The sequence below is a fragment of the Cannabis sativa genome, chromosome 4 (assembly GCF_029168945.1).
Source record: "Cannabis sativa cultivar Pink pepper isolate KNU-18-1 chromosome 4, ASM2916894v1, whole genome shotgun sequence".
Lineage (NCBI taxonomy): Eukaryota > Viridiplantae > Streptophyta > Magnoliopsida > Rosales > Cannabaceae > Cannabis > Cannabis sativa.
Window position 1 is genome coordinate 44,162,083 of NC_083604.1, and position 14,321 is coordinate 44,176,403.

Genomic DNA, 14,321 nt, shown 5'->3' on the forward strand with positions numbered 1-14,321 from the left:
GAACACATTATGTGTTGGAAGTTATTTTACCAGGAACTTAGATCTACTCACAAGTATGTTGATTTAACAACCTAAATATGAACTTCTAAAACGATATGAAATTAAACACATAAGAGTATCAGAAATCTTACAGTGATTGCAGCGGAATATATATGTCTCCTCCCACTCAGATCTCTAACCCTTGATTCCTTTCTGTAGCAGAGTATAATCAAGATCTGAGCCCGAAAGTCCTTCTTTGTTGTTTCTGAATTCTACACAGCCTTCCTCACTATGATTGAGGTATTACTTGATGTGTGTGGGCACTACTCTAGCACTCATACATTTCGAAACAGTGAAGAGATAGAGAGAGAGAGGGTGGCGGCTAGAGAGAATTTTCTGAGAGAAAATTCTTTCAGAATAATGCTGTGAAAAGCTTGTACAGAGATATGTAATTCTGAAGCCTTTGCCTTCTATTTATAGAAGACCACCAAGGGCTATGATTGACATTTTGAACTGAGAAAATCAAGGGGAAAAGGAAGGTAAAGGGGCCGGCCTAGGCAATGTGGAAACAAGGCTTGCCTCTTTTCCAACTTTCCTTTTCCTACACTTGATAGTTTCCCTTTTTGTGAAATATTGTCAATTCCATTGTTCAACCATATTAATGATAAATCTAATTATTTAATAATTAAAAAATAATTATAAAATAATATATTATCATTTATTTTATTAATAATGAAACTAATTAAAGTTTCCTAATTAATAAATATGCCCTTCAAAATCTCTATTTACTGTTTTGCCCTTAATAAGTGCTAAATTCTCAAACTGACAAGTCTATCTTGAGAATTTTTAATTGATTAATTAAAATCAATTAAATGAGTCCTACAAGTAATATCATCTCAACTAGTGAGGGGACCATGGGTCTATATATCCGAGCTTCCAATAAGCAGATCTAGAATTTACCACTTAAATTCACTGACTTATTAATTCTTCGTTGAATCCACACATAGTTTTCAGAATTGCACTCTCAGTATATAGAATGCTCTATATGTTCCACCATATAGACACATTATTAGTTATCCATTGTTATAATCCTAATGTGATCAATGATCCTCTATATGGATGATCTACATTGTAAAGGGACTTAAATTACCGTAACACCCTACAATGTATTTTATCCTTAAAACACTTAACCCTGTATAAATGATATTTCAACTAAGTGAAATGAGTACTCAATCATTTATCTCGTTTGGTTAAGCTCGAAGGAAATCACCCTCTGCTTACTATTCGCCAGATAGAAGCTATAGATTCCATATTTATGTTAGCGCTCCCACTCAATCGCACTACCGTGTTCCCAAAATGTATGTATTGTCCAGACTAAAGTTTTAGGCTTAACTAACAAATCAAAGAACACGAATAACACTCTTGAAATTAAGCCTAACCATATCAGGATTTAGATCATGTGATCTAGGATCAACTTATGATATTGAATTGAATAGATGTTTACGGTAAGTTTCAAAATCTAATTCAAAGTTCAATATCGGTCCATTCCAATGCATACTCCATGCATCCAACCTGAGCTTTACTTTATCCTATGTTCTGGAAAGAACATAACATTTCTCCAAATGTAAGTAAACTCTGTTGTAGATTGTCATATCAGTGAAACCCAGTGTTCTGATAAATCTAGGAATACTTTATTCACATAGTCATGTTTATTTTCCACTGTGTTGACAACACAATAAACATGTTCAAGTATGTGAAAGGGGTTTGGATGAATTTATAAATCAAATAGACAAGCAATTAATTAAGTGAACCAAAACATACACAAGTGAATGAAAAATTACTTCTGTTACTTTATTGATAATAGAATAATCTGGATTACATTGAAACAGAGTTTTATTTAGGGCATAAAACCCAACAAACTCCCACTTGCACTAATATAAAACAAATCAGTACATTTCAATTAATCCTAAATTCTGACGGTGCTTTTCGAATGAAGTTACTGCCAAGACTTTGGTGAATGGATCAGCCAAGTTATCCTGCGTATCCACTTTCTCCACCAGTACATCCCCTCTTGCCACATATTCTCTGATAATATGATACTTTCTTTCTATGTGCTTACTTCTCTTGTGGCTCCGAGGTTCCTTACTGTTGGCTATAGCTCCAGTGTTATCACAAAGTAGGACTAGAGGCCTTTCCATTCCAGGAACTACACCAAGACTGGTGAAGAACTTCCTAAGCCAGACAACCTCTTTAGCTGCTTCAGCCGCAGCTATGTATCCTCCATGGTAGAATCCGAAATCGCAGTTTGTTTAGCACTTCTCCAAACTACTGCTCCACCCCCAAGAGTAAACACCATCCCAGATGTAGCTTTCCTGTCTTCAAGACATCCCTGAAAATCTGAGTCTGTATAGCCTAAGGGATTCAAAGCACCACCCTTGTAGACTAATACATAATCTCTTGTACTCTTTAAGTATTTCAAAATATACTTAACAGCGTTCCAATGTACCCTTCCTGGATTTGACTGATACCTGCTCACGATTCCAACTGCATAGCAGATGTCAGGTCTAGTGCATAGCATATCATACATTAGACTTCCAACTGCAGAAGCATAAGGAATTTTGGCCATGTCTTCTATCTCTTGAGGATCAGTAGGACACTGTTCCTTAGATAGACGGATACCATGTCTAGAGGGCATGTTTGCCCCTTTGATATTGGTCATGGAAAATCTCTCAAGAACTTTGTCAATGTAAGCTGTTTGAGAGAGAGCAAGGGATCTGTTCTTCCGGTTTCTAACAATCTGAATACCAAGAACATAGGCTGCCTCACCCAAGTCTTTCATGTCGAATTGAGTGTCAAGCCATTCCTTGATGTGAGTCATTTTCTTGACATTGTTTCCAATGATCAAAATGTCATCAACATAAAGGACCAGGAATACTACTACTTGGTTTTCCTTGAGTTGGTAAACACAAGGTTCATCTTCATTCTGATGAAAGCCGTAGGTCTTGATGATCTCATCAAACCTTTTGTTCCATGAGCGAGAAGCTTGCTTAAGCCCATATATGGACCTATTTAATTTGCAAACTTTATTCTCCTGCCCAAGAAGAACATAACCTTCTGGTTGCTCCATATAGATGGTTTCTTCAAGAAGCCCATTAAGAAAGGCTGTCTTGACATCCATTTGCCAGATTTCATAATCTAAAGCGACAGCTATGGAGAGAAGAATTCGGATGGATTTGAGCATGGCAACAGGACTAAAAGTTTCCTCATAGTCCACACCTTCTCTTTGGGTATAACCCTTGGCGACCAGTCTAGCTTTGAAAGTTTCAACTTTGCCTCTAGCACCTCTTTTCTTCTTGTAGACCCATTTACATCCAATTGGATGAAAATCTTCAGGTGGTTCTACATATTCCCAGACTTTGTTCTTTTTCATGGAATCCATATCGGCTGACCATCGCTTCCGTTGCGGACTTGCCATTGCCTATTTATAGGTCAATGGGTCGTCATCAATACCGTCACCAACGACCATATTGATTTCACCATCCAAGCCATAACGAGATGGTTTCGTAGAAACCCTCCCACTACGACGAGGAGCGGTGACTTTCTGAACAGGAGCTTTAGTAGTAGTTTTCTCAGTTGCTACAACTGAGGGAGTGGGATGTTCCTCTTCTTGAGTAGAAGAAGATGGTACATTTGAAGGAACAGTATCTGTGAGCATTTCCTTTAATACAATTTCACTTTTCGGTTTGTTGTCTTTCATATAGTTATCTTCAAGGAAGATAACATTTGTAGAGACAAACACTTTGTTATCCTTGTGACTATAGAATAGTCCACCCCTAGTCTCTTTATAATTTCCGACAAACATGCAAACCTCAGTTCACGATTCCAGTTTGCCTTCTTTCTTTCTTAAGACGTGAGCAGGGCACCCCCAAATCCTATAATGGCGCAAACTAGGTGTGCGACCATTCCATAGTTCGACGGGTGTCTTAGGGACTGCTTTAGATGGAACAACATTTAAAATGTCGTTTGCCATTTGAATAGCATATCCCCAGAAGGACGTAGACAGAGTTGAGTAACTCAGCATAGACCAAACCATTTCTAAGAGAGTGCGATTTCTTCTTTCTGCAACTCCATTCTGCTGTGGAGTGCTAGGGGCAGTATATTGGGATTCAATTCCAAGTTCAATTAAATGATCTTTGAACTGCATATCCATATATTCTCCACCCCTATCAGTTCGCAAGATCTTTAATGTTTTACCTAATTGGTTTTGAGCCAAAGCATGAAATTCCTGAAACTTTTCAAACGTTTCAGATTTCTTTTGCATTAGGTAAAGAAAACTATATCTAGAGAAATCGTCAATGAAAGTGACGAAATACTCATAACCTCCTCTGGCTTTTACATTCAGCGGTCCGCAAACATCTGAATGTACTAACCCTAGGGGTTCTTTGGCACGCTCTCCCTTTGCAGAGAAAGAACGTTTGGTCATTTTTCCTTCTAGGCAAGACTCGCAGACTGGCAGTTCTCCTAAGACGACATTTTTTAATGGACCGTCTTTGGTTAGCCTATTGAGTCTATCAAAGCCCATATGACCTAAACGTAAATGCCATAGATAAGTTTGATCATCATTATCAATCTCTTTTCTCTTAAGGCTTCTAGGTTTAGCTACATTGAAAAGTTCAGTATTTAGTGAGATTTGAGTATCAGGTCTTAAAACATAAAGCCCTCGTTCCATGTTTGCAACACATATATGAAATCCATTACGAGAAATTGAACAATTTGAACTCGAAAAATTCAATATATAAAATTGTGTCTGTAAACATGAAACACTAATCAAGTTTCTACTAAAATTAGGAATATATAAAACATTCTCTAAAAGTAAAAACTTTTTAGAATTAAACTTGATTCGAGTACATGTTCCACTTGCTTTAGCCGATACCAACTCGCCATTTCCAACTTTAAGCTTTAACTCATCCGGGTGAAGATTCTCCCAAGTTTCAAGCAAATTTGTAATGAAGAACATACATGGTTAGTAGATCCAGAATCAACAATCCAGGAGGATTTGTCGTTCTCTAAAACACATGATTCAAATACAAAAGCATCACCTTCGTTTGAATTGTCTAGAAGCCTGGGACATTGTTCTTCTTTATGTCCCTTTCCATTACAATTCGCACATAGAACATGATGTCCGACATTTGTACTTGAAGAAGCAGCTTTGTTGGAGCCCTCATGCTTAATCTTCTTCCTCTGATTAAAACTTGCAATGCTAGCAGGTCTCATTGCAATCAGATCCCGCTCATTGGCCCTCAACTCAGACTCGAGTTTGTCCATGTCGGAGGAGTTAGGATTGTTCAATAAGTAATACAGAACAAAACTGTTATACTCCTGAGGAAGACTATAAAGTATGAGTTTTACCCATTGTTCCTTTGATAAATCAATTCCTAGTAGATTTGCCTTTTGGAATTTCAGATTCATCAACAATAGGTGCGAGTTAATGCAACTACCAGGATGCATTTTCACACTATTGAGTTCTTTTGCAAAGATACTAACTAGGAGTGGATCGGGATGAGGGTTATTCATATTGGCACTACAACATATCAATAAACAGAAGTAAGGTTTTGGTTCTATAAATTCATACACAGGTTCAGAAAACAAATAATCACTTATGTTATAAAAATACTAAATCTAACATAGTTTATTTTCCAAGGTTTCCAACGAACTGATACAATGTCCCGTTTAGGCGAGAGTCAAAGCATCATCCATTGAATAGAGTTGTCAATTCATCGAAAATGTCAAACATTCTAGCAACCTTTTATTCGATCAAGATTGGAATTCAGCGTTGTCCCGTTTAGGCGAGAGTCAAGGCAATTCTATCTTATGAGCTTTTACCATTGTTTCGCATTCTTATAAGTCTTACATAGTCGCCACCATTAGGGTGGTCATGAACTATATAAATAAACCTATAAGAATACTTATCTTTCGAGATTAAACGGCGCTAACTTGCTAATGAACGTTCCTCCATTAAGGAGGATTACTCACTAAAACAATAGCTATGTAAAACCAACAATGGAGATCGAATTTCTCTTTGATTAAAGCTCATTATTTAAACATGTATTTTGTCTAATCATTTATATTCCATATCTCAATAATGAAATATTACAAATTAAAGTAAAAACTTTAATTAAATTTCAAAAATGGAATAATTCTGAAAAAGATCTTATTTAAGTTGTTTAGAAAATCTAAATACCCAACTTAAAATATTCTTCAAACAATGACTTAATTAAATATTACCAATTAAGTAGTAACCACTTAATTTAGAAGATATTCCATTTTAAGTTCCCATATTTAGAAAATATCAACTTAAAAAAATATCTAAAGAATCTTAATAACCAATTGCCAAAATTCCTCAACTTAATTTATAATAGGAAATTCAAAAATATTCAAATCTAAGTTGATCTGATAGATTTAACTAAATCTCAACTTAAATAGGAATATTTAATGAAATTATAAAATTAAGATTCAGAAAGAATTTATATGGTTATAATTCCATATTTAATTAAAAACAAGAAAAATACATATAGCTTTCCAGAATATGACTATTCAAACTATGTTTTTCTTAAATTAATTTCAAGAAACAATGAAATTAATTATGTTGCTAATCAATATTTTATTAGGTCAAACTAATATAATTAACCTAGCACAGTTATCCAAATCAAGCAAATGGGCCTTCACAATTGGGGTTGTTCATGTGAGGGGGGGCTGGGTCCAGTATGTCGCACCCACTTCTAAGGCTCCCATCTCTCACATAAGGCCCAAAAGAGAGGAATTTAACCTTACAATGAATAACTGTTATTAATTGAATAGGCTCACAACTAAATGAGCCTAAATAAAATCTATCAGTTATGATATTTTATTTAGCAACAACCACCTATATGTATCTATAATAGAAATTAAACATATAGGCTCACACAGGCATACATATTTGGATGGATCCTATCATGTTGCTACGTCATACACAGATGAAAGAATTTTGTAAAAATTACCTGTTACAAATTATTTACTTGATCTATCGTCAATTGAACCTTTGGTTAAAACTAGATCATCTGATCTATTATCAAGTTAACCAAGGCAATTTAGATCAAGCAATAATAGGTTTTAGAAAACTTACAAACAATCTAAAACACATACTCCTCCAACAAGGTTAGATTTGGATAGTTGGATGTAGGATTTATTTAATTTTAATCATTTATTTCGAAAAATAAAATAAAATTAAACCTACTATTTTGAAAAATTAGGTTTTGGGTAACCTAAATGTCATTTCAAAATAAATTGCTAACTTTCCTTTTAAATTTCATGTTATTTAATAAATTAAATAATAAAATAGAAAAAGGTAAATACATACCCTTTTCTTGTTTTGCAATTTAATTTAATTAAAAAATAACAAAATTTAAAAAATTAACAAAAATACCTTATTTCCTCTTTTAAAATTATCATGATTATTGTGATATTATTTTAATTAAGGTCAAGTTACCAAAAAAAAATTAATATCTGACCTTAAAAAAAAAATAAAATAATCAAATTTTAAAGGAAATAAGAAAAAGGTAAGCAAAACTTGATTTTTTCCTATTTTCAAAGTCAAATTACACTAATATCTAAAATTAATTTTAAAAATTAAAATTAATTTATTTCTGATAATTAGATTTGAAATTTGAAAAACAAAAATCAACATACAAAACTACACAAAAAATCGGAATTTAATTCCATGAAATAGCATGAAAAATCGAAAAAATTGGAAAATTGGATGACTTGTACGGATGGCATGCTGTGCATGGCCATCCGCGCGCGGATCTGGGATGATTGGCCGAGAAATCACGGCGCAGGAAGGCTGCAAGCAGCCATTCCGCGCGCGTGATGAGGTTGCTCGTCACCCCGATTTTTCCAATTTTCAAAAATTCATAACTAATTCAAATTAAATCGAAATCGAGTTCTGTAAAAAAATAAATTGCTTAGAATTTTCCAAACTATCCAACAAAAATAATTACAAAATAAAAACAGTAACCATTTTTCCCAGAATTCACAAACAACATTCAAACATCAATATGACACTCAAAGCAACATGATACCATCCAAAAAACAAGCAAATCGTTTTAAGTCCAAATTTCTTGCAAGCAAATCAATTACCATGGCTCTGGTGCCAGTTGTTGGAAGTTATTTTACCAGGAACTTAGATCTACTCACAAGTATGTTGATTTAACAACCTAAATATGAACTTCTAAAACGATATGAAATTAAACACATAAGAGTATCAGAAATCTTACAGTGATTGCAGCGGAATATATATGTCTCCTCCCACTCAGATCTCTAACCCTTGATTCCTTTCTGTAGCAGAGTATAATCAAGATCTGAGCCCGAAAGTCCTTCTTTGTTGTTTCTGAATTCTACACAGCCTTCCTCACTATGATTGAGGTATTACTTGATGTGTGTGGGCACTACTCTAGCACTCATACATTTCGAAACAGTGAAGAGATAGAGAGAGAGAGGGTGGCGGCTAGAGAGAATTTTCTGAGAGAAAATTCTTTCAGAATAATGCTGTGAAAAGCTTGTACAGAGATATGTAATTCTGAAGCATTTGCCTTCTATTTATAGAAGACCACCAAGGGCTATGATTGACATTTTGAACTGAGAAAATCAAGGGGAAAAGGAAGGTAAAGGGGCCGGCCTAGGCAATGTGGAAACAAGGCTTGCCTCTTTTCCAACTTTCCTTTTCCTACACTTGATAGTTTCCCTTTTTGTGAAATATTGCCAATTCCATTGTTCAACCATATTAATGATAAATCTAATTATTTAATAATTAAAAAATAATTATCAAATAATATATTATCATTTATTTTATTAATAATGAAACTAATTAAAGTTTCCTAATTAATAAATATGCCCTTCAAAATCTCTATTTACTGTTTTGCCCTTAATAAGTGCTAAATTCTCAAACTGACAAGTCTATCTTGAGAATTTTTAATTAATTAATTAAAATCAATTAAATGAGTCCTACAAGTAATATCATCTCAACTAGTGAGGGGACCATGGGTCTATATATCCGAGCTTCCAATAAGCAGATCTAGAATTTACCACTTAAATTCACTGACTTATTAATTCTTCGTTGAATCCACACATAGAACTCAGAATTGCACTCTCAGTATATAGAATGCTCTATATGTTCCACCATATAGACACATTATTAGTTATCCATTGTTATAATCCTAATGTGATCAATGATCCTCTATATGGATGATCTACATTGTAAAGGGACTTAAATTACCGTAACACCCTACAATGTATTTTATCCTTAAAACACTTAACCCTGTATAAATGATATTTCAACTAAGTGAAATGAGTACTCAATCATTTATCTCGTTTGGTTAAGCTCGAAGGAAATCACCCTTTGCTTACTATTCGCCAGATAGAAGCTATAGATTCCATATTTATGTTAGCGCTCCCACTCAATCGCACTACCGTGTTCCCAAAATGTATGTATTGCCCAGACTAAAGTTTTAGGCTTAACTAACAAATCAAAGAACACGAATAACACTCTTGAAATTAAGCCTAACCATATCAGGATTTAGATCATGTGATCTAGGATCAACTTATGATATTGAATTGAATAGATGTTTACGGTAAGTTTCAAAATCTAATTCAAAGTTCAATATCGGTCCATTCCAATGCATACTCCATGCATCCAACCTGAGCTTTACTTTATCCTATGTTCTGGAAAGAACATAACATTTCTCCAAATGTAAGTAAACTCTGTTGTAGATTGTCATATCAGTGAAACCCAGTGTTCTGATAAATCTAGGAATACTTTATTCACATAGTCATGTTTATTTTCCACTGTGTTGACAACACAATAAACATGTTCAAGTATGTGAAAGGGGTTTGGATGAATTTATAAATCAAATAGACAAGCAATTGATTAAGTGAACCAAAACATACACAAGTGAATGAAAAATTACTTCTGTTACTTTATTGATATAGAATAATCTGGATTACATTGAAACAGAGTTTTATTTAGGGCATAAAACCCAACATTATGAACATGTCCCAACTGTCCTGGGAAGTTTAATCGATAAGCGACCTCCCCAATCCTCTCGATAACCTCAAAAGGTCCAATATACCTCGGGGCTAGCTTACCCTTCACTCGAAATCTCGTTACGCTACGCATAGGAGTAACTTTCAAGAAGACATAATCACCAACATCAAACTCAACTTCCCGTTGATGGAGATCGGCATAGCTTTTCTGACGACTCTGAACAACCTTAAGTCTTTCTTGGATTCCATTAATCTTTTTCAGTGGTACTAGTGATAATTTGGGGTCCGATAGTGACATGCTCATCTGGTTCTGTCCAACACAATGGTGATCTGCATGGTCTCCCATATAAGGCCTCATAAGGAGCCATGCCTATACTGGCTCTGTAGCTGTTGTTGTATGTGAATTCCACTAGTGACAAATGTTCTCCCCAACTACCTCCAAAATCCAAAACACAACAGCGAAGCATGTCTTCCAAAGTCTGTATGGTCCTCTCAGACTGTCCATCTGTCTGTGGATGATGGGCAGTACTCAAGTGAAGTTCAATCCCTAAGGCTTGTTGCAAGGCCTTCCAAAACCTTAATGTAAATCGAGGATCTCTATCATAAATAATGGTTGAAAGCACTCCATGTAGTCGAACTATATTGTCTACATAAAGTCAAGCTAGCTTAGTAAGCTTGTAATCCTTCCTGATTGGAATTAAATGAGCAGACTTAGTTAAACGATCAACAAGCACCCAAACAACGTCATGCTTCAAAGGTGTCAATGGCAACCGAGTAACGAAGTCCATTGTAACCTTGTCCCATTTCCATTCTAGTATAGGCAAAGGTTGAAGTAAACCTGAGGGTCTCTGATGCTCAGCCTTTACTTGCTGACATACTATACACTTAGCTACAAAGCTGGCCACATCTCTTTTCATACCTTCCCACCAATATTGTCTCTTTAGATCTTGGTACATATTTGTACTTCCAGGATGTACAACAAATTTGGATCTATGGGCCTCAATCAAAATGGTCTCCCTAAGTTCAGGGATATCCGCAATAACTAGTCTTCCCATATGGTATAGATACCCTTCACCATTAACTGTCCACCCGTCTAGTTGCTCACCATCCTGGATTCGGTTCCAAATAAATCTTAGGTTTTCATCTTGCCACTGACGTTGCTTAACTTGCTGAAGTAGCACTGGTGTAGCCACTATGTTAGAGATACAAGCTAATTCTTCCCCTTCAAAGTATTGCAAGTTATAATTACCCATTGTGATTGTCCTTTTCCAGTCCTCAAGAGCCAAACATGCCAAAGTACAATGAGGCTTTCTACTTAGTGCATCAGCTACTACATTAGCTTTCCCGGGGTGATACTGCAAAGTGAAATCATAGTCCTCCACATACTCAATCCATCTTCTTTGCCTCAAGTTCAAGTCCCTTTGAGTAGAAAGATACTTCAAGCTCTTATGATCTGAGTATAACTCAAACTTTACGCCATATAAATAACATCTCGAAATTTTCAAGACAAAGATTACCGGAGCAAGTTCTAGGTCATGCGTAGGGTAATTCTTTTCATGTGGTTTCAATTGTCAAGAAGCATAGGCAACTACCTTGCCATTTTGCATGAGTACACCTCCTAATCCAGTACCTGAAGCATCAGTGAATACCACATATGGTTCCTCACTATTAGGAACAGTGAGAACAGGCGCCGAAGTTCATCTTTCCTTCAATTCTCTAAAAGCTTCTTCGCAACTATCATCCCACATAAACTTTACTTCTTTTCTTGTTAACTTCATCAAAGCCATAGCAATTCGTGAGAAATTCTCTACAAAGCGACGGTAGTAGCCTGCCAACCCAAGAAAACTTCGAACTTCAGTGACATTCTTTGGTCTTTCCCACTGTAGAATAGAGTCTATCTTTGCAGGATCAACGGTAATACCATCTTGAGAAATTACATGGCCCAAGAACTTGACTTCAGTCATCCAAAATTCACACTTCTCTTTCTTAGCGTATAATTGATGATCTCTCAATGTCTGTAATACTGTTGTCAAGTGTTCAGCATGATCCTCACGTATCTTAGAATACACAAAGATATCATCAATAAATACCACCACAAACTTATCCAAGAAAGGTCTAAAGACTCTATTCATAAGATCCATAAATGCAGCAGGTGCATTCGTTAACCCAAATGGCATTACCAAAAACTCAAAGTGTCCATACCGTGTCCTGAAAGCAGTCTTAGGGATATCTTCTTCTCTAATCCTCAATTGATGGTAGCCTGACCTCAAATCAATCTTTGAAAAGAACTTTGAACCACCAAGTTGATCAAATAATTCATCAATCCTCGGTAGAGGATATTTGTTTTTAATTGTCATCTGATTCAGCTTTCTATAGTCGACACAAAGTCGCAAAGTCCCATTAGCTTTCTTGGCGAACAAGACTGGAGCTCCCCATGGAGAAGTACTATGTCTGATGTAACCCTTATCCATTAACTCCCCTAATTGTTTTTTCAATTCAGCCAACTCTGCAGGTGCCATGCGATAAGGCGCAATAGAGACTGGTTGAGCTCCGGGAATCAAATCAATGCAAAACTCGATCTCCCTATCAGGTGGTAACCCTGGTAAATCCTCTGGAAACACATCCGAAAAACCACTAACCACTGATATCCAAGGGAACTGGTCTAAATCCCTAGACTCATCATCGATCGCAAACAGATTCCCATAACACTCTAAGTTTCTCTTTCCACCTAAACATGCCCTCAAGATAGGATTTTGTCTCACTGCACTCATGTTGGCTCGATAAACAATGAAATCACCACTAGGGGTTAAAAGAGTCACTCTCTTGCGTGAAAAATCCACAATATCTTGCTATTAAGACAACCAATCCATACCAAGAATTACATCAAATTTCCCCATAGACAACACTAGTAAGTTTCCAGACAACTTGTGTCCCTCGAACACAATACAAACTAACCTATATAGGGTGGATACCTCACCATGTCCCCCCATAGGTACACTCAAATGCAATGCAGGACTAAAAGTTTCCCAACTCATGACCCAACATACTAGCAAACATCAAAGATATAATGGAATGCGATGCACCAGTATCAAATAACACATGAGCCCAAGAGTGTGAGATAAGAACCATACCATCAACAACTCCCTGGTCAGCACCGCCCTGTACATCATCAACCCCAAGAGCGTAGGCTTGAGCAGAGGACTTTGCTTTTGCCTTTCCCCTTCCCTGACTAGGATAGCTTGTACTTGCACTAGACCCTCCACCTTGATTGTACCGTCTTTGACTCCCACTAGAAGCAGGAGTTTGGAAACCTTGTGAGTACCCCATGTTGAACTCTGAACCTTATGGCCTGAACTGATGTTGATACTGAGACTGCTAGCCTGATTGGGGTGTGAAACCATAGGATGAAGACTGGGACTGGTTGGTCCTGGGCTGTCCATGAAAAGGAGTAGACTCTACATAGCTCCCTATGGGTCCTCCATGAGATGCTTGGAATCTTTTTTGTCGTTGTGGGCAATCTTTCTTCTTATGACCTTGTTGACCACAACTGAAACACCCGTATGGTCCACTACGAGTCTTTCCAGATGAACCACTACTAGTGCTACCCCCACTAAATTGTTGTCCCTGGGACCACTGTCCTTGATTCTTCTTGGTCATCTTTCGGTCATTTTCTCTTCCTCTGCTTATGCTCTTCTTCTCATTCCCTTCTACATGAGCCTCAGTTCGCAAGGCTGCTGTCACACACTCAGTCAGGTTGTTAAAGGTCAAAGGGGCTATAGGACCACATATCGCAGGCCTCAAACGACGCATGAACTGTTCAATCACCAAGGGTTGATCAACAACACCAGGATATGCATAAGAGGATAGCTCTACAAACTTCATGTAAAATTCATTCACAGTCATATCCCCTTGTCTTAGACCATCAAATACTCCAATAAGAGCCCTCCTGTGAGATGGACTAAAATATTGTTCCCTGAAAACTTCCTCAAAATCTCGCCAAGTCATCCCATCAATTTCCATTGTCCTGGACAAGGTCTCCCACCAGTCTGCTGCACCACCCTTTAACTTGGACACAACAAAAGTAACTTGATATTCCTCAGGTGTTCCTATTGTGTTGAAATTTTTCTTTATCTGCCTCAACTACCTTTCAGCTACAATGGGATCTTGTCCACCCTCAAACTCAGGCACTTGGATCCGATGAAAGACTTGAAAATGATGACTCTGTCGAGCGGCAGGATCCATTTGTTGAGCGGGAACTGCTCTTA

At 36.6% G+C, this 14,321-nt stretch overlaps 1 protein-coding gene across 1 annotated transcript; it reads right to left on the reverse strand.

Moving 5' to 3' along the window:
- Positions 1-13,431: 13,431 nt before the first annotated feature.
- LOC133036949 (uncharacterized) lies at positions 13,432-14,076 on the reverse strand. The gene has a single exon (XM_061113729.1). The coding sequence runs from the start codon at positions 14,074-14,076 to the stop codon at positions 13,432-13,434; it is 645 nt and encodes a 214-aa protein (XP_060969712.1).
- Between the last annotated feature and the right edge of the window lie 245 nt (positions 14,077-14,321).

What these genes read in the sequence shown, in the direction of transcription:
- LOC133036949 (XM_061113729.1), bottom strand. Translation starts at nt 14,076, where the DNA reads ATGGAAATTGATGGGATGACTTGGCGAGATTTTGAGGAAGTTTTCAGG.